Raw genomic sequence first — 17,897 nt, 5'->3', positions numbered from 1 at the left:
CTAAACCCATATCTTCTATATTAAAGAATTTTGTAATATTTGCACTCCCTTCTACTGTGTACCTACGGTTAAAATCTTGAAAAAAGCAGAACAGTTTCATTTTTTCTCTGTGAGTGTAGATACATATCGACACGTCTATTTTCTTTCCGGGGTGGTCAGAGCCAACAATGATGGACGGATGGGTCTTTAAAGGACTGAAAGGCCACGTTTTGCTGTATAGTTTTGTATATTTATATGCGCTAATCTCTTAAGAGTAGTAGACGGACTTTATTCCTGTTCGAAATGTTGGGAATAGGGTTTTCTAAGGAAGGTTTATACCTATCTTTAATGCTACTCGTGCGAAGCCAGAGAGGGTCGCTAGTTTTATTATATTACAAAAGGCCATCATAGACTAAAAGCTTAAAATTTAGGTACATAATTCTCTCAACCATATCGCAGAGAAAGAGATATTTTCCAAGCAACTTTATTATTTAAATTTTTTAGTTTTGTCTCTCAGGTTGTATAATAAAATAACTTATCTGTAAATAATTTTTATTTCATTAAAATAACGTCATACAATAATTTCACATGGACAATTTTTTGACGTCACAATAACAACATAATTGAAAATGAAATGTATTTTTAGACATAAGTACATCACTATGTAAGTATAAAGTACGGTTTTCATTTTTTCTTCTTTTTATCTTTAGGTGGTGGTGGCGGAGGCGGAGGCGGAGGTGCAGGCGGTGGTGGTGGTGGTTCTTCTTCAACTGGCTCTGGTGGAACGGATGGGTCCTCATCTGGATTTTCATATAAATAATCAATCTGCAAATGTGAGCATAAAAAAAACACTTAGTATTTAATTGTTCTTTCTGGCATTTATTAAGTAGAGTAACGTCAAAAGGAATAAGGAAAGACATATGCATCAGCGTTACCAGTGATCAAAGCAGAAATTAGTCTTTGCGTGCAAAAGAAAATTTAACTAGAGAACGCCCGCGGCTCCAAACGCGTAAAAATTACCTTATAATCCGTTCCTGTGGGAATTCCCAAAAATCTTTACTAATTTCAACATTCTGAGCAAAGTAGTTTTCAAAATATCGTGATCAGTAAGTAAGTGACTGAGTGTTTTTCGCTTATAAATATTACTTAGCCCAAGTCCCTTCCTTGGCGTACTATGAGATAAACAGAATCTCGTGTCTTCTTTTCTATTAAGTGCCTACATAATGCAAACATTAGAATAAGTATGATGGTCAAAGAATGGGTTAATTACAAAGATTATTTCAACATACCATAATATTATTTAACTGAGGTGCTACGCTGAATATGCTATCGATAAATTCCTCGTAGACAACATTTCCATCCCCTCTTACATCGGCATCCCGTAACATTTCTCTTACTTCGTCGTCATTGAATACATCCCCATAACTTGTAACTATAGACTGAATTTCTTCTATGTCCAAGAAGTCACGTTTTTCTGTATCAAAGATCTGCAGAAAGTAATAGTGACACTTTAAAAACATAAACTATGTAGTATCGTTGACAATGAAAAAAATGCGTTATGAGCCAGTAAGCTGTACTTATTTACGACGAAGGAAAGCAAGCGGAGTACTTAGTTTAGAATGAATTTGATTTGTAAACAATAAAGTTCATTGCGTAACTTCATTTTTTTAAGAAATAAAAATATCTTTTATTCACGCATTTTTTGTATGTAATGGTAGACATAAAAAAAATAAAAATTAATTAAAATAAACTTAAAAAACAATTTTTAATGATTTTTTTTATGTAAGTATTAATTTCTTAATTTTTTTTTGTAAAAACTCTTTTACATATTTACTCACACTAAAAGGTATCAAACCTTTTAGTGTCGGTAGGTACATTTAAGTCATTAGTGCCTAACATCTGCTCTCTATCTATTAGCTCTTTTCAAATTAGCTTTATACACGCTAAATAAATAAATGCGTAAAATGATCACTTTTTCCCTTATGAGATGCCATATGCACCATTATCTACGTATTTACTTAATTGCAGTGCTCGTTCTGTTTATTTTTGAAGAGTTCCCTAGAAAACCTTCCACATTAATAACCAGATCTTAACCAAATTTCTATGGCACCGCACGGACACTCTGACCTTTTTTGAATGCAAAAAAATATCTGATATAAATGCCGGAGATATGCCGTAAATACATAAAAGTCAGAGGTTACCTACTGTGTTGATTTTTGAGATGCTCCCTGGAATATCTTCCACATGTATGACCAGAACTTAATTCATTTTATTGAACCAATCGGAAATACTACTCAATTGAATCCAAAAAGATTTTTTCAAATCGAACTATAAATGCCGGAGATATGCGGTTACATACATAAAAAAAATACGACCAAATTGAATCCTTTTTGAAGTCGGTTAAAAATTAATATTTTGAGCGATGGTTATATACATACCTTAATAGCTAACATAAGTTCGTGCTTCAAAGTGGTTTCGAGAACCCATTGGTTTAACATGTATATAAATTGTTCTTTTGTGACTATTCTTAGTTGTCCAGCTTTAAGATTATCCGCCTCAGTCATTATTTCACCATAAGTTGGATAATGAAATGATCTTCTATGAAATCTGGAAATAAAAATTATGTAGTTGCGATATTATTTTATAATATGCACCCGTACATCCATCTCACTTAAGTCCAAAGGTTCGACTGGTAAAGAATGCCTTGTGGCATTAAGTCAACCTGATGTACATTTTACGTGCATGTGATATACAGGTCTTTTTAAGAATATTTTATCTAAGCAATCGTAGACAGATAGGTACATATTTCATTACATTTGCCCTCAACGTGTAATACAGAAGTTATAAATGGATTTTGACAAAATAGATATACTTATGTTAACAAACACTATAAAATAATATATAATATGTAAAAACAATACTCTACTTCTTTAGTTTCAAAAAATCTATTATTTGTTCAATGCTTATTACATTTATTGGTTCTCCATCATTTATCACAAGGAGAGGTTTGGCATTACTATCAAACCACTCGATAATAACTTCTAGTTGCTCTTCAGTAAATTTAGGGGTAATATTTTGTAACGGATCAAACACATCAAACACTGCCATTTTTACTGAACCAAAAATACAAAAAATATAAAAAAATGTATTTTGATAAAAAGCTGTGCGTTTTAATTTGTTCCTTGTATCATGCCAATAAATATTGGATTATGACATTGTCATAGAAATTATGGGCATACGGAGTTAGGTATGAACTTAAAAAATTACTTTCACAGAATAGGTCCGTACATTATAACCTTTATTTAAACCTTATTATAACATTGTATTTTCGAAGTTAAGTTGTTTCACGTAATAAAAACCAACTTATCAGAAATATATCGAAAAGTTTTAATGTAAGTTAGGGTTAATATCTTATTTAAGTATTTTTCAACAAAACCTCGTATCAAGAGTGTTTATTTTTATATGTGAACCATAACAAATAGTTTAAACGATTATCAAGAAAACGCGTCGGTACCGTTGATCTTTTGCTAGGACGACTAGATACCTACGTCGATCGTCTAGGTCTTCGTTTCCATTCACACTCTCATTGTGTAGGTATATGCGTAGTTCTAGTCAGCCTGCTGTTATTCATCTTCGACATATCACCAAACTATCAGAGCATTCCTTTTAATTTTTTGTCACTATTACTAGGTGTTTGTGATTTTGGCGTTTTTCGCGTAAAGATTATTATTAAGCCCGCTCCACACTCACGCGAGAACCGCGTGAGGGCGAGAAAACCACGAAAAACGTGAGTTCGTTGTGTTTGTGGCGACATCACTATATCACCTAGAATATACATATATATAGAAAAATACCACGTGATCTTAACACATCTTCATACATCATTTTCTGTAAAGATAATGTAGGTACGTGGTGCACTCGATTCCCCTTATGCTGTAGTAGTTTTACCAAGTATGATTTTTGTAATAATTTTTTCAATTATAGTTATCTTTCTTGTAATAATACCATTAAACTTTATTGTTGCCTGATTATTAATGTATGCAAAAAGGGAATTAACTCGAACATGCCATTTCTTCCTTCCAAGACAAATACATAACTAGAATAAAATGTCAATCCCGTGTGGTTCCCGGCACATGAGAATATTTTTTTAAAACCGTTGGCTCTGTCTTCCCCACAAGGGATATAGATGTGATTAAATGAATGTATGACTGTTCTGATTGATTGTTATTTTTTTATTGTAACATTGTATTGTGTGAGTTTAGCGACAGTGGTTTTGTAAGAAATAAATTGACCGACGACGACCCATCCATTCAAATTATTATTATTGTCTCTGAACTCTCTCCGAATGTGGATGAAGCGAAAGAAGTGTGCAGGGATCGTGGCCAGGGGCAAAATGTGGTCTCTACCTATCCCTAAAGAGACGTGATTTATGTATGTCAGTATATATATGTGTATTATTCCATGAAACTAGTACAGAGATATAATTAAAAATATATTGTAGTCTATGATTCTGTTTGTCACTGTCATTATTTACGAACAGTTAATTTTAACCACAAGTGTCAACTTCAAGTGTCAACAAGTTATGTGTTGTTGCGCGTTTGAAACATGATACAACTAAACGTTGCCAAAGTTATCCAAACCATCTACTATTTTCAAAGCGATCTATTAGATAACCAACTTAAAAAAAATTGGTTATATTCTCACAACAAGTTTGTTTCACAGTTGTAACGAGGTAATACAAAACTTACTCGTTGTGAGAATATGGCGTTATTTTATAAATTTTATTTATGTCGTTCTTTTTAAGCGAACTATTTATTTCATTTTTATATATTAACTTCAACAAATAATAACAAAATTAAGAATAATCCTCCGAATGCCCTACATAGAAATATGATAAATTGATGTCATTGCACGTATCGTAATGACTTTGAGGGATTATTCGACAACGAAAATTTCATGATGGCAATTTTTAAAAAACAAACTTTGTTCTGGCTTTATATATCCTACAACATTAAGTAAGTTTACTAAAACAATGTTATATATATTGCACACCTCCAAAGTCATACACAATGTTAAAGTTTACACCCTATTTGCTAGATCATCATCTGTAGACATTTAATGTTTACGAATATGTCAAACGATTTATATTTATAATTATTATATCAGTTAGGTATATTAGATTTTTAATAAGTCAAATTTACAGTACTCTATGTTTTATAGTTTAACATATTGTTTTTTCTTATATTTTGTCAAAGTCGCTCGAAACGTTTGCGATGTCGAGTGGACACAACGTTGCGCAAACGAAGTGTGATATATAACGCCCACTCCTAGTGTCAAAGTCAACAGAAATTAACCAAGCAGCACTAAACAAACAAAAGCTATCAATTTACTGTTTCATTGGTTTGTTTACATTTTATTTACAATTTTTATTCGCTATTTTAACTTTGATTTTGCCAACGGAGAATTGTTAATTTCATAGATCCATTGCCCAAATTCAGTTGAATTCACTAGGTATTAGTGTAATATAAAAGAAAATGTTCGAATCTGACGATTATGATCAGGTAATTATACCAACACGAAGGTTATCCCGATAATAAGAACACAATGAATAAAATTTAACACTTTAAAAATATATATTTTACAGATACTGTCGCAATTCGATTTCCCAAATTTGCCTGTAGTCGATCAGAAAGGCATTGAAAGTGGAATAGAAAATTCCGAAAATGTACACACAAATGTGAAAGAAAATTTAAATAAAAACAATAATATAACAAATAAAGTTGATAATAAATCAAATTCAACTTTTATTCCTGCCCTCACTGAAGGAACACAATCAACAAAAAAATGTTTTAACACGTCATCTCCCATACTACAACTTAAAGAATGTTCAACGAATATTTCTGAAAGTATCAGAATGCCTGACGATTTGAAAGTATCTCCAAAGCATTCAAAGCGTAAAATTATTGATTCACATTTTGATTATAATAGTAAAAGGAAGTTTCCTGGACCTGCAGGCCTCCTAACAGGTAGCCTTCGGGAGAGTAAAGATGAAACAGTCTGTCAATTGGAACTATTTTCTCAGGTAATTGATTGAAAATTTAGCAACTTATTAATATATATTTTTCATCAAAATAATCAATGATAATGAATTTAGACAAAAGGTTTCGTTTTTGTTTGTAATTAAATAAGAAAATAGAATTCGAAAACAACTAAACTGAAATTTATTATTTAATTTTTCAAATTGGCATAGGCCAACTTTTACTGTAATTAGTTTTTATATCTGTAAATTGACTCAACATTAAAGAAACACTGGCAAATAATCAATATATCAATCCATAATATAATTAAATTTTATTTATTTCTTTCCCAAAACTAAATTATGTAGATTTTATTTTGCCCAACTTCTTAATCGCAAATATTATAAATAGTGCCTGGTGGTTCCCGGCAGTGCTGTGTAGTATCCGGCACCAACAGAAAAAAGAATAGGACCACTCCATCTCTTTCCCATGGATGTTGTAAAAGGTGATTAAGGGACAGGCTTATATACTTGGGATTGCTCTTTTTTCACTTGTCACTATTTGAATGTCAATTCTATCAGCAGCAGCTTAGTGTGGCCTTTCTTTTGATGACTGTTGGTTTTGTCTTCCCCGCAAGGATATATACCCGAATGGACATGATTATATGTTATGTTATTGTAATTAAAGCCAATTTGAGTTGGTAGCAGTATTTTGTAAACCATTTTACAGGATGTTGATTTTTCACAAAACAGCATAAAAAGAGGATGTTTTGAGTCACCACTGTGGAGTAAGCTAAAAGAAGACATTGTAGCATGGAACCTAATTGAAATCGATTCGATAAAAGGAATTAAACAGCAAGCACTGGCTGGTAATCTTCGTAGAAGAAAAGCACAAACAGTTACAGCATTTATTGAGACTGTAGATAGATCAGCAACTGACCCGCTTATTGTGTTGAGGGACCCTACAGGTAAAAAAAATATTTAGGTCCCATTTAACAAACATATTGTAACAATGTGATGTAAAAAATATGATGACAATGTTTTCTTGAGCTATTAATTTACAGATAGAAAAATAAAAACAGTAAATGATTAATTAATCATGAATTTGCTGGCTATGTTAAAATCACTGCAGATTGATACATAATAATAAATATTTTTAGGTAATATCAAATGCACACTCCATAGAGATGCCTGGTCACTATTTTCTTCATATCTAGTAGCAGATCAGTGTGCGCTTGTCTTATGGAGACCTACAGTCCTCACAACGGGCAGTGCTTTCAAAAAACATTACTTAAATATTACTTTAAGCAATATTTATGCCATATTCAGTTCAGCAATATTATATGATGAGTCAGAATCAATGCCTGATCGGTATCTGAAAGAATGTGAAAATGACTTCACAATTATAAGGATTAAAGAGGCCCCAGAATGTTTAGGTATGTGTTTAAAATTTATATTGTACTGAAAATTTGAATCACTTAAATAACAAATTGAAAAGTTTATGTATCTGAATCTATATTACTAATATAAGAAATGTTAAAGTATATTTGTTTATCTATCATTCACGTCAGAACCACTGAACAGATCATACATACATATGTTTAGTACGGACTGTGGAGGAGGATAGAGTAATTTACGCAGACCAGAGCCGCTCAGCAATATATATAAATGTGACTTTTACCATTTTGTTCCAGGAGTGGATGTTACAGCCAAAAGTGACAGCACTAGCAATGAACATTTATTAGATGATTTAGATAGTATATTTTCAGATGATTTATTCTGATGAATCATTAATATGTCACTTCACACATCAATGGACTCATTCTGGATAACCAATGTTATTTATTACATTATACTTTACTAATATTTCTTTGCGGAACTTCGAGCGGCAAGATGAGTTCGTGAAGTACAGCACTGGCAAGAACTGGATTGCGTTGGGCCAGGAAAGCGAAAGTTGGCATAGACAGGTTTATACCCAGCTGTGGGCCATGGAGGGACATAAAACATCTGTGATTGTCCTGTATTAAAAAGCTTAAGCCTTAACTTCCCTCTCTATCTTTGAAGTTAACTGCAGAGTAAGAGAGAAAGACTTAGAAAAAGAGGGAAGATAAGACAAGTGATATCAAAGTTCGTGAATAAGGGAGCTGAGGAATAAAAAATATACCTAAGCAGCTAATAAAGAAAATATATTGCTTTCACTTTTAATTTATTTAAGAAACTCCACCATTCTGCCTTCCGATCACGGTACGATATTCTACTGGCTCCCCTTATGTATTTACGGAAAAGCTTAAGGTGCTATTAATAAAAGATCTTAACTACTCATAGCCTGTTTTAATCAGATACCACTTGAATATGACTGCAAACAATATGTTTAGAAAGTGTAGATGAATGAAAGAACACACTGCCACATATATTACATTTGTGCATTCCATTATTTGGTTTCTTTCCCGCTTCACATTTTTCATTGTTCGAACGCTTCTCGCTTCCTCTGTAGTGTGTGTTCATGTGTCTTTTGCACGCGCTGATTTTTGTGAATTTGGCCTGAAAATTGAAATCATACGTAAACATTTGTCACATGGTACCTACATGTAACATTTCTACGATGAGAAGGGAGAGTATAGGAAAGTATTAGAAAACGCCCACGGTTTATGTTTTAGTATATATTTTCGACCTAGTAATGCTAAAATATTTGATTTCGATTATATATGGTTAAATTTCTTCTCCAGTTGTTTACATTTAACATTTGTTTTAAAGTCGATTAATAAACTATTATTCTAAAGTCAATCAAACAAATTAAATAAAAACATATTCGAATAATCTTTCTCTACTCTTTCTCCTGCAATCATGTAAATAAACCTTTATATTAAAGGAACTAAATTTACTTACATTGCACTGCATGCATTGATAATATTCATTTTTGCCAGACTTTATACAGCATATTTCCAGTGGTTTCACTGCAACTTCTGCAGATTGATCGTCGGTATCCATGGACTGTACACATCCCTGAAAATAAACATATTCTTTTAAAATAACGATGAAGGCTTATTTTCTCTATTTCGATAAGTATGGTATGGTATCGTATGGTTTCCGGCACTTTAGAAGAGAACTATATCTAAGTATCCCATGGATATTGAAAAAGGTGACTATAAAGAATAGACCAATGAACTTAGGAGTCTTCTTGTAGATGATGGGCTAGCAACCTATTTGAATTCCATCATAACAGCATACAGTTGAACGTGGTATTCCAGTTTTTTCAAGAGCCAACAAGGCTCTATTTACCCCGCAAGGGTTATAGACGTGAATACTTGTATGTTTGTATTTGCTAGAAAAATTTATAAATTGTGTGAATACCTGGTGATGTAACTCGAGGTCATCTTCCGACGGAAAGATTGATGCGCAAGCGCTGCAAGCGAACACAGGGTCTTTTTTAGACCGACTTGGCAGTAATTCTGAAAACAAATTAGGTAAAATTCCCAAAAATCCTATTAGCGAATCTTACGTCATTAAATCTGTACGATATTTGGCTTTTAGTGATAAAATTATTTCTTCGGAAAAGAAATTATTAATAATAGCGACGAGCGCAAAAATAAATTTTACTTACTTCGTAGGTACTTACAAATAATGAAAGTTATAGCAAAAAAAAAAAATTAAGGCAACTTACGTTTTTTGTTAACATTGACTGATGTTTTAACTACGTTCGTCCCCGGTTGAATCTCCTCCACTATCTGAATGTGTACAACAGTCGAACTGGAGCAGTCATCTGTAGAGGATTATATAGACCAATTATTAGGAACTCTTTGTCTATACATTATGATATGGACTCGAGCCGGATAGATCAGGCGAGTACGTCGGTCGATGCCGTCGGAAGAGGCCGAAAAAATGATTTCTTACCTGAACGAGGCTGATTCGAATAAAATAATTCTGCATACCTTGTCAAAACTGATATTGCACACGGCCTTACAGGCGAAAGGTCAATTAATTACTTACCAGAAAACAGAAGGTTTTGCAAAATGTTCGGTGAATGTGTGAAGTGCCATTGATCCATCGATTCCATCGCACTTCCCGTCCAAATAATTGGTTTAGTTTTGACGATATTTCCTTTGTTTTTATTTGTTTTTACTACCTGAGGAAAGTCATTTCATTATACAGGTAGGTAAGTATTATTATCTTCCGTACACATTATGTACTTATAAAGGAAAGTTGTGGGTGTAGGAAGCTGAAATCTGACATCAATTGAAATTTCGGACTAGGAGAGGAGAGGATATCCTAAAATTCCCACGTGAACCGAAAAATAACGAATTTTTTTTTATGCTGCCGGAGCTGCGTGTCTTGTACCTCAAACATTACTTACAGTCTCTTAAATTTTGATTGATCTCTGTGACAACAGGGTGGAAGGATTAAAAATGTATGTTATATTTACCTATATATGTATATATAATTAAGTATAAGCACTCACTTTAGTTATAAATAAAAAATCATCGCATTTAATAGAATGGTCTACTGTTGATGCTTTTGCTACGTGATTAATAATATTTTCTATGGCATTTAAGTCTTTTTGTGTCATGCGTTGCTCAGGGTATTGTATCACCTGTTTTATGAAATCAGTGAATAGCATTTCTTCGGGATCTGAAAAGAAACGTTTAAAACCTTATTTTCCTTATAAAGGTATAAAATAATTTTAAAAATCATTTATTTATTTATATAAACTTTATGCACGTTCAATGTACAATAGGTGGACATAACGCCACAAGGCATTCTCTGCTAGTTGAACATTTGGACCAAACTGAGATGGATGTACGGGTGGTGCGATACCGCCGATTCTTTTACATGGTAATTACAAAGAGATAACAAATCTACATACATACATAAAATTACGCCTCTTTCCCGGAGGGGTAGGCAGAAACTAAATCTTTCCACTAATAACAAATCAAATGTTGAGAAATTAGAAATTGGATGTATCTATTATTGCATTATTTAATAAAATACTTACCACATGTAACATTGACTATGTTATCTTTGAAAATTGTTTGTTGCGAAGAAACGTCGGTTTTCACTCTCGCAACTAAAGTTTTTCCGTTAATTGTTTTTCCTAATACTATTCTATTTGGAATGTCTAAAATGAGAATAATATTTTTAACAATAATTATTTTTTAGATTTTTAAAAATAATTAAAATACGTAAAATGGCATGGTTCATTTGCAATAACATAATTAATAGATTGTATAATGTATTTTGTATAATGTAATATGTAAAGTACAAGGTATTTTGTATGTGGCTATATAAAAGCTATAAGAAGCAAAATAATAATAATATATTCATGAAAAGTTTTATTTTTACTATTGGACCAATTTGCTTCCTCACCTTTCAGTGATAATTTAGTTTTGATTTTTATAGCATTTTTTACTTTTTCAGTGTTCTCGTCTCTTTCACTCTCAACCATAAATATTTTCACATCTTCACTTAGCGGTACCGTGGCTTTATTTACACTTGCGATATTAGTTTCTGTAGCTTCTAGTTCCTGGTTTTCAAATGCAGATTCTTGTCGTAAATTATCTGTACAATTAAGATATATTTATGTTATGTTATGTTAGTTATGAATAATATTTGATGGAATTTTTATTACAGATTTGATTGATATTAAAAGATTTGCGCCAGGCAACGTTTACTACATATAGTGCGTGAAGCAAAAAAAATGTATATAGTTACTTACCTTTGTTTGAATCATTAACAACTAAAGGCAAATGACCAAAATTTACATCATTCTGTACAGAATCACTGTCAATATTGAATTCGTCATTAGGTCGTGAGTCCAAATTCTCTGTGACGGGAAGAATCGAATTATTTTCAATTTTAATATACCTATAACAACAAAAAATATTCAGATTATCATCTTTGAAATGGTGAAGTGAGTACATGAATATCATATACATTATTAAAATCAGTTCTTGAGTGACCGCGTGACTGACAGATTAGTAGTTTCAGATGTACATTGCAACATACAGCCGAAACTACCGTATAATTTAAACACCCGGACGCGAATTACCTGCGTTCCACTACCAAAATAATTATGAGCAAAAAAAGAGAATTATTTACTCACTGCGGTTTTATGTCCAAATTGACATCAGTATCGTCATTTCTTAATTTTTGTATCAATTCTGAAATTATTAAAAGCATTCCTTGAAGTTTAGTTTGAATTAACAATATCTTTTATACAATTTTGGATACGGATAGTTTTTAAATGAATAAATTTATTTTTTTTGTACATTTCACTATTAGTTCTTCCTGACTCAGCGTATTTCTATATTCAATTGCATCCTCAGCAATTGGCTTCACAGGGTCCGTAAGACATATAGAAAATAAAATATGTATGCTCTTATGTTATTCTGATTTCATGCATGCAAATGGCATATCTAATACAATCTTGGTTTCCCGCACTTAATAATATTTTGAATTTTGAAAAGTTTTGCGTAACCTGGTTAGTATATTCCTAAGTAAATTTGGGAAAAGCGTTAGAAGGGTGATGAGGTCTTATGGCCAATCGCCTATCTAATACCGAAATTGTATATCATGCTTCACACAAACTTATAAAATGTAACTATAAAATCCCTTACTATCATTCGATGTGATGTCACGTAACCCGCCTGTGTGGTCCAGGATAAAAACTTTGTCGTTTAAATCAAGTAAAAGCCATCCTTTTTGTTCCAACTTGTGACACTGTTCATCAGTTAATGTAATCTAAAAAAAAAGTAAACATTTGTCTCATTGTCAACTCAGGGGTCTGATGAATCACACATGAACAAGAAATCAATTGTTAAAACTATGTATTGTTATATTTTATGATCAGGAAATCATTAAACTTATATGCCTGTATGTGATGGCTTGTGATGACTTTCCCAGGTTTTGGACGTGATTACATGTATATTCAAAAGGCTAATAGCTAAATAGCATACCTCAGTGCAGTTGGTGACTGGTTTACTAAAATTGGCTTCCAAATCTAGAGCTATTGATGCATTCAAGGGTTTGTATTGTACTTCTGGTATGTCCTCCACCTGTAATTTAAAATATTTAATAAGTATATCATCCTTTTTTTGATTAAAAGACTATCTGTAAACATTCAATGGTAAAATAAATTTGAATCACATAAGTTTTCTTGTTGCTCTGCACGTGTTAAACTAAAATTCAAACTATGGGCATTCCCAAAAAAGCATACTGTCTGACCTCAGATTAATAACTAAAAAACTGTAACAAAGTTTTCTTAATATTGGTCTAGACCAATAATAAACCTCTAAAGGTTTAGCGATGAATAAATAACAGACAGACTTTCACATTATATTACTTTATCAAAAAATTCACGTACATAGTCAGTAGGTACCTGGTCAGAAGAAGTGCTAGTCTGAAGAAGATAACTGTTGGCATAAAGGTTACTGGGTGGATTTGGTAAGACAAATTGATCTGAAAGATAATATTGGATTATGTTAATCTATTTTTTTAACATAATAACTAACAAGCTTTAGACAATTTTTATACATAATAGCAAAACACATATCATATATGTTAAAATTTGATTATTTGAATTGTTATTGTTTTACTTTTTTTTCTTAATACCTCCATCAAGTCATTTGACTGCTGAATGTGGCCTTTTAGTTTTTCAAGGCTGATGGCTCTATCTACCTCGCAAGAGATATAGAAGTGATTAATGAGTCATTTGCTCTACAGAATATGCCAAAGAAAATTATTTAATATATATAAATCATTGACATTATAAGCAAATAAATTATTCCCAAGGAGGGTTGAAACTCATTTGCTTACTTTGGTAAGTACATAAAGCATATTACATAAAATTATGGAAGAGAGGGTCAAAGCAATAAATACTAAACATAATATCTTGACAGTTAATGGACCCAGGCCGTGAAACACTATGGAAAAGTGTGAAACTGCGAATATTAAAAGATGAGGAAGATAATATCTTGTATTTGAGCAGTTGGATTATGAATATAAGCAGTGACACACATACCAGAAACTGACATCAACTCTGGAGGGTTATCCACATCAACATAAAATGGCTGCTCCGAAACATCATAAACTGTACAAGATTGCCCTTCATCTAGCACAGTTTTCACATCTTGGACCTCAGTCACAAATTGGACTTGTCTGTTGACTGAAATAAATTATAATCAATGAAGGGTTTAAAGAATTGAATAAAACTTTGTAAGTTTATATGTATTTAGGTGGTTATCTTCAGATCTACTCAATAATTTAAAAGATAATTACACTAATAGTATGACGGTCTATATTAGGTTTAGGCCTATATATCTACTTTCTTGTAAAATTGTAATGCAAAATTAATTTTTAAAGAAAATGAACGATGGCTTGTCGGTTTTTCTAATAAATTTAAATAAAACGTATGGACATCCCTCATCCTTGAGTTTAGATCGCATCCCAATTGTATTTTTCTTATGTATTGTTTCAGATGATTTTTAAAGGTACTTACTAAGGTATGTGCCATCTTCTTGGACAACAAAAAATTGACCGGTTTCACCTTCTGTATCAACAGGTATAAACTCGTAGGGTTCTAGAGATTTATCCATAATTTCAGACTGAAGACAGATAGGTTTGTAGTAAATATGTAGTTACGTTTTATATAATATAAATTCCTGTAAAATCATGTCCAGAAACCAAAACACTAGAATAGAATCGTGAATCGTAAACAATTCTTTGTCACTGTCAAAAAGACAATGACATTTTACAGAATATGCGTTCAATTCAATTCAATTAAAAAAACAAATTAGGTACCTTCTGCGTGTGATTAGGGAGGCAAAGTCAAATCAAAAATATAACTGTAAGATGCATCTGATTCAAAAGCAGTTGTGCCTTTTAATGCGTACACATAATTTTTCAATTCTAGCGGTTGGTGTAACGGTGCAATAAACTTTCCTATCACCATGAGTTGTATTATTTCTTTAAACATGATATCTTTTTCAACAGGCGTTGCTTTCGAATCCCAATCCCTTATGTGAAATTTAGTAAATGTTACATCGTAGCGTAGAAATTGCTTCACCAAAGGCAAACAGTAAGCATCTCCATAATAAATAATTGTGCCATTACGTTCAAGAAGTTTGAGCATCACATCCTCATATCTTCCACCCAAACAATTTAGTGCTAAGACAGGTCGGGTTAGGGATGTATTAAAACTCGATAACTGTTCAGCTTCATCTAATGTGACGACGGTAGTAGCTCCAATGCGATAAAGGTGATCTATTATATTATAGTTACATCTGTTTGGCACAATGTTAAAAGTATTTATCCCCCATTCTTTACACAACTGTATAACACATTGGCCACATGGGCTATTGGCTGCATTTTGTGTGATTGTTTCTCCAGGTTTTACACTAATAAAATCTTTTATTAGTCTGTATGCTGCACTAGGAGCTGAAGTAAGCATGGCTGCTTCTGGAAGAGACAGGTTTGGAGAAACTACATGAATATCTCTCTCATGATAAATACCATAGTTGCACCAGGAACCAAGTAATCTGGAGCTGAGAACCACACGTTGGCCAGGGACAACTCTACAAACTAGCCCACCAATTTCAACAACTTCTCCAATACCTTCATCGCCTCCAACACTAGGTAACGCTGGCAAGGAAATATTTTTACCTGGAAGCAAAAAAGAAAAGACTAATTAGAGGCCTGAAAAGAATAAATGTAAATTCTATTGCAATATCTTCATTAAATTTGTTTTTAAGTTTTTGGCTCTGTATACCTCGCAAGGGATAAAGATGTGATTATATGTGTGTATTTTTTGACTGGAGCTTTATATTACTCCCATTGATTAAAAAAGGTTATTCATGATAGTCTAGTCTATCCACTGGTTCAATTCCATCCAAATTGATAACTTCATTTTTTCAAACCAAAAGAAGAAAGATTTTATTGATGTGTTTTTTGTGATTAAAACTAATAAAATAAAGATTCTAAATTTATAATAAGGCAGTAAAATAAAAAAGTGTCTGACTTATACTTTTATTTAGTGACAAAATACACATAATCATAATCTTACAAAGTTATAATTAAATATTTAATATGATATATATCAAGAATTTAGAATTGTAATAAGTATTTGCATCCTGTAAATCCCTGCCTGGAGAGAGCATTTCCCAATGCCCCTTCATATTCTTCTAACTTCACCATTTTATGTACTGGTCCCTTCAAACGATTTTCACACATCAGTTTAACAATATCAAGGACCATTGCATCTTTCTCCACTTGAGAGGCCTTCTCATTCCAAGCAGTCATCCAGAACCCATGGAAAGATATATTTTTAAAAATAAATGCTGAAGTGGGAATTGTCACAGGGTCACGAGACATCCCACCATAGGTGACCATTTTTCCAGAATGGTCCATATGTCTTACTATTTCCAATGCATTTTTTCCACCAACACAATTTAGTGCTAACTTGGGCTTTTGGAATGTCTTGTCCTTGAAAATTGATGTGTTCCGCAATTCCTCTTCAGTCAGAACTAGTGTAGCACCCAAAGTTGTTAAATATGCTTTAAGTTGGTCTATATCAGGTCTGCATCTAACAATATTTATGTTTTGGACACCCCAAGCTTTACATAGCTGAATTACATTTTGGCCACAAGCTCCATTTGCTCCGTTTTGAATAACAACTTGTTTATCTTGGATGTCAATAAAATCCATAAGCATTCTGTAAGCTGTGCATGGGTTCACAGTGAGTGTGGCTGCCTCAACTACCCCTAACTCATCAGGGACTACTCTTAGCACATTCTTATTGAAGACCCCATAGTTCCTCCAAGTACCCTGCAGAGGTTTGGTAACTATAACTTTATTTCCACAGGTAATACGTTCCACATCCTTTCCAACTTCTTCAACGATCCCTACACCTTCATTACCAGGGATACTTGGTAAACTTACTTTTACTGGATACTTTCCTAAAACAAAAACAATAAAGTTACAACTTATAATAAAACAACTTACTCAATAATAGACAAAAATAAGGGAATAAAAATAAATACCTTTTTTCACATTTAATTCTTGAATTCTCTTTGCACAAGTTAACGTTATCAAGCTAGTATTGTGTCTATTAATCTGCAAAGGTAAACTAAGTTTTTTAAGTTTTTGTACCTTGTATGGTATTAATATCAGCAGGATTAACCGGGGCAGCCAGCATCCTCACGAGCACATCCTGACTGCCCAAAGGTGGTACACTGGTCTCTCTCAACTTCACAACTCGTAGTGGATCTCCAAATTCATTGTAAACCAGCTGTTTTGACATCAGATTCCTGACGAAACTTTTCACATTTGAGGACTGTGTAATGTAACATTTTGCTTTTGTAAGTACTGATTTCGAATAGGGGAGAAGTGTGTGAGCCATGCTTACTTTAGATGGCTTTTTACTAAAAAAAACAAATCAACGGAAAATTTTATCTTGGTTTTTCTTGTTTTCTTTCATTTTTAGTGTTGACATTTGTCAAATAAAAAAATGTCAGATGCTCAGTCGATGACTTTGACATTTAAGTTTTGGGCGTCAATTTCTTTAAAGTAAAGATATTGTATACATACTAATGTATCGAATACTAATGCTTGAGCGAGGATAATATGAGTCTACTAGAATCAAAAACAGCAATGTCCCTTTTAGAGTATTTTCACAAATAATAATAATTTGATTATAAATTATTCGCTTGTTATAGGTAACTGTAATTTTTGTGAATGGCTGCAGATATCTCCTGGATGTTACATTATATCTAAAATTATGGACTTTGTAATGTTACTACAGTTAAATTAATTAAAACAGTTGGGACATTGCGGGTTTTGAGACATACAAGTGGATTTTGCTGTCTCTGTTTCATACGCTTGTTGGACATTGCTAATTTTGAAACATACCTAT

The 17,897-nt window shown here is 32.6% G+C and overlaps 4 protein-coding genes across 7 annotated transcripts; 1 reads left to right on the top strand and 3 right to left on the bottom strand.

Annotated features, from left to right (window-relative positions):
* Nucleotides 1-537: 537 nt before the first annotated feature.
* Nucleotides 538-3,158, bottom strand: LOC106142245 (troponin C). Its single transcript, XM_013343946.2, has 4 exons — nucleotides 2,906-3,158; nucleotides 2,418-2,586; nucleotides 1,269-1,466; nucleotides 538-804 (listed from the first exon to the last, which is right to left on the bottom strand). Exons 1-4 carry the CDS (start codon nucleotides 3,085-3,087, stop codon nucleotides 664-666), a joined length of 690 nt encoding a protein of 229 aa, XP_013199400.1. The 5' UTR covers nucleotides 3,088-3,158; the 3' UTR covers nucleotides 538-663.
* LOC106142244 (uncharacterized) lies at nucleotides 738-8,066 on the top strand. 2 transcript variants are annotated; one of them, XM_060948784.1, is made up of 5 exons: nucleotides 738-812; nucleotides 5,624-6,061; nucleotides 6,726-6,963; nucleotides 7,156-7,431; nucleotides 7,690-8,066. In XM_060948784.1, exons 1-5 carry the CDS (start codon nucleotides 768-770, stop codon nucleotides 7,776-7,778), a joined length of 1,086 nt encoding a protein of 361 aa, XP_060804767.1. In that variant the 5' UTR covers nucleotides 738-767; the 3' UTR covers nucleotides 7,779-8,066. The 2 variants fall into 2 exon arrangements, with proteins under 2 accessions (XP_060804767.1, XP_013199397.1); XM_013343943.2 differs by lacking the exon at nucleotides 738-812 and adding an exon at nucleotides 5,252-5,540.
* Nucleotides 8,067-8,326: 260 nt separating this feature from the next.
* LOC106142243 (uncharacterized) lies at nucleotides 8,327-14,621 on the bottom strand. Of its 3 annotated transcripts, none has more exons than XM_013343941.2 (15): nucleotides 14,487-14,621; nucleotides 14,010-14,153; nucleotides 13,353-13,447; nucleotides 12,946-13,044; nucleotides 12,607-12,730; nucleotides 12,093-12,150; nucleotides 11,706-11,854; nucleotides 11,357-11,548; nucleotides 10,986-11,108; nucleotides 10,452-10,621; nucleotides 9,983-10,118; nucleotides 9,657-9,755; nucleotides 9,347-9,444; nucleotides 8,882-8,998; nucleotides 8,327-8,536 (listed from the first exon to the last, which is right to left on the bottom strand). In XM_013343941.2, the coding sequence occupies exons 1-15, from the start codon at nucleotides 14,581-14,583 to the stop codon at nucleotides 8,327-8,329; spliced, it is 1,911 nt and encodes a 636-aa protein (XP_013199395.1). In that variant the 5' UTR covers nucleotides 14,584-14,621. The 3 variants fall into 3 exon arrangements, with proteins under 3 accessions (XP_013199395.1, XP_013199396.1, XP_060804766.1); XM_013343942.2 differs by having other exon boundaries at nucleotides 13,368-13,447; XM_060948783.1 differs by lacking the exon at nucleotides 9,657-9,755.
* A 180-nt stretch (nucleotides 14,622-14,801) lies between these two features.
* Nucleotides 14,802-17,474, bottom strand: LOC106142246 (enoyl-[acyl-carrier-protein] reductase, mitochondrial). Its single transcript, XM_013343947.2, has 3 exons — nucleotides 17,135-17,474; nucleotides 16,114-16,941; nucleotides 14,802-15,649 (listed from the first exon to the last, which is right to left on the bottom strand). Exons 1-3 carry the CDS (start codon nucleotides 17,382-17,384, stop codon nucleotides 14,802-14,804), a joined length of 1,926 nt encoding a protein of 641 aa, XP_013199401.1. The 5' UTR covers nucleotides 17,385-17,474.
* Between the last annotated feature and the right edge of the window lie 423 nt (nucleotides 17,475-17,897).

The sequence above is a fragment of the Amyelois transitella genome, chromosome 17 (genome assembly GCF_032362555.1).
Source record: "Amyelois transitella isolate CPQ chromosome 17, ilAmyTran1.1, whole genome shotgun sequence".
In the NCBI taxonomy this organism is placed as follows: Eukaryota; Metazoa; Arthropoda; class Insecta; order Lepidoptera; family Pyralidae; genus Amyelois; species Amyelois transitella.
The sequence above is the reverse complement of the archived record's forward strand: the minus strand, read 5'-3'. Positions and strand labels throughout refer to the sequence as shown.

Excerpts from the sequence above, each read along its gene's own strand:
- LOC106142245 (XM_013343946.2), bottom strand. The coding sequence starts at position 3,087 with ATGGCAGTGTTTGATGTGTTTGATCCGTTACAAAATATTACCCCTAAA. Across the intron at positions 2,587-2,905 it reads GATTTTTTGAAACTAAAGAA|ATTTCATAGAAGATCATTTC; the intron begins GTAGAGTATTGT and ends TTTTATTTCCAG. Across the intron at positions 805-1,268 it reads CTCAGTTAAATAATATTATG|ATTGATTATTTATATGAAAA; the intron begins GTATGTTGAAAT and ends TCACATTTGCAG.
- LOC106142243 (XM_013343941.2), bottom strand. The coding sequence starts at position 14,583 with ATGGATAAATCTCTAGAACCCTACGAGTTTATACCTGTTGATACAGAA. Across the intron at positions 11,855-12,092 it reads AATTTGGACATAAAACCGCA|GTATATTAAAATTGAAAATA; the intron begins GTGAGTAAATAA and ends TTGTTGTTATAG. Across the intron at positions 9,756-9,982 it reads GCAAAACCTTCTGTTTTCTG|ATGACTGCTCCAGTTCGACT; the intron begins GTAAGTAATTAA and ends AATCCTCTACAG.
- LOC106142246 (XM_013343947.2), bottom strand. The coding sequence starts at position 17,384 with ATGGCTCACACACTTCTCCCCTATTCGAAATCAGTACTTACAAAAGCA. Across the intron at positions 16,942-17,134 it reads TGATATTAATACCATACAAG|GAAAGTATCCAGTAAAAGTA; the intron begins GTACAAAAACTT and ends TTTTTGTTTTAG. Across the intron at positions 15,650-16,113 it reads CAGGCAGGGATTTACAGGAT|GTAAAAATATTTCCTTGCCA; the intron begins GCAAATACTTAT and ends TTTTGCTTCCAG.
- LOC106142244 (XM_060948784.1), top strand. The coding sequence starts at position 768 with ATGGGTCCTCATCTGGATTTTCATATAAATAATCAATCTGCAAAT. Across the intron at positions 6,062-6,725 it reads AATTGGAACTATTTTCTCAG|GATGTTGATTTTTCACAAAA; the intron begins GTAATTGATTGA and ends ACCATTTTACAG. Across the intron at positions 7,432-7,689 it reads AGAGGCCCCAGAATGTTTAG|GAGTGGATGTTACAGCCAAA; the intron begins GTATGTGTTTAA and ends ATTTTGTTCCAG.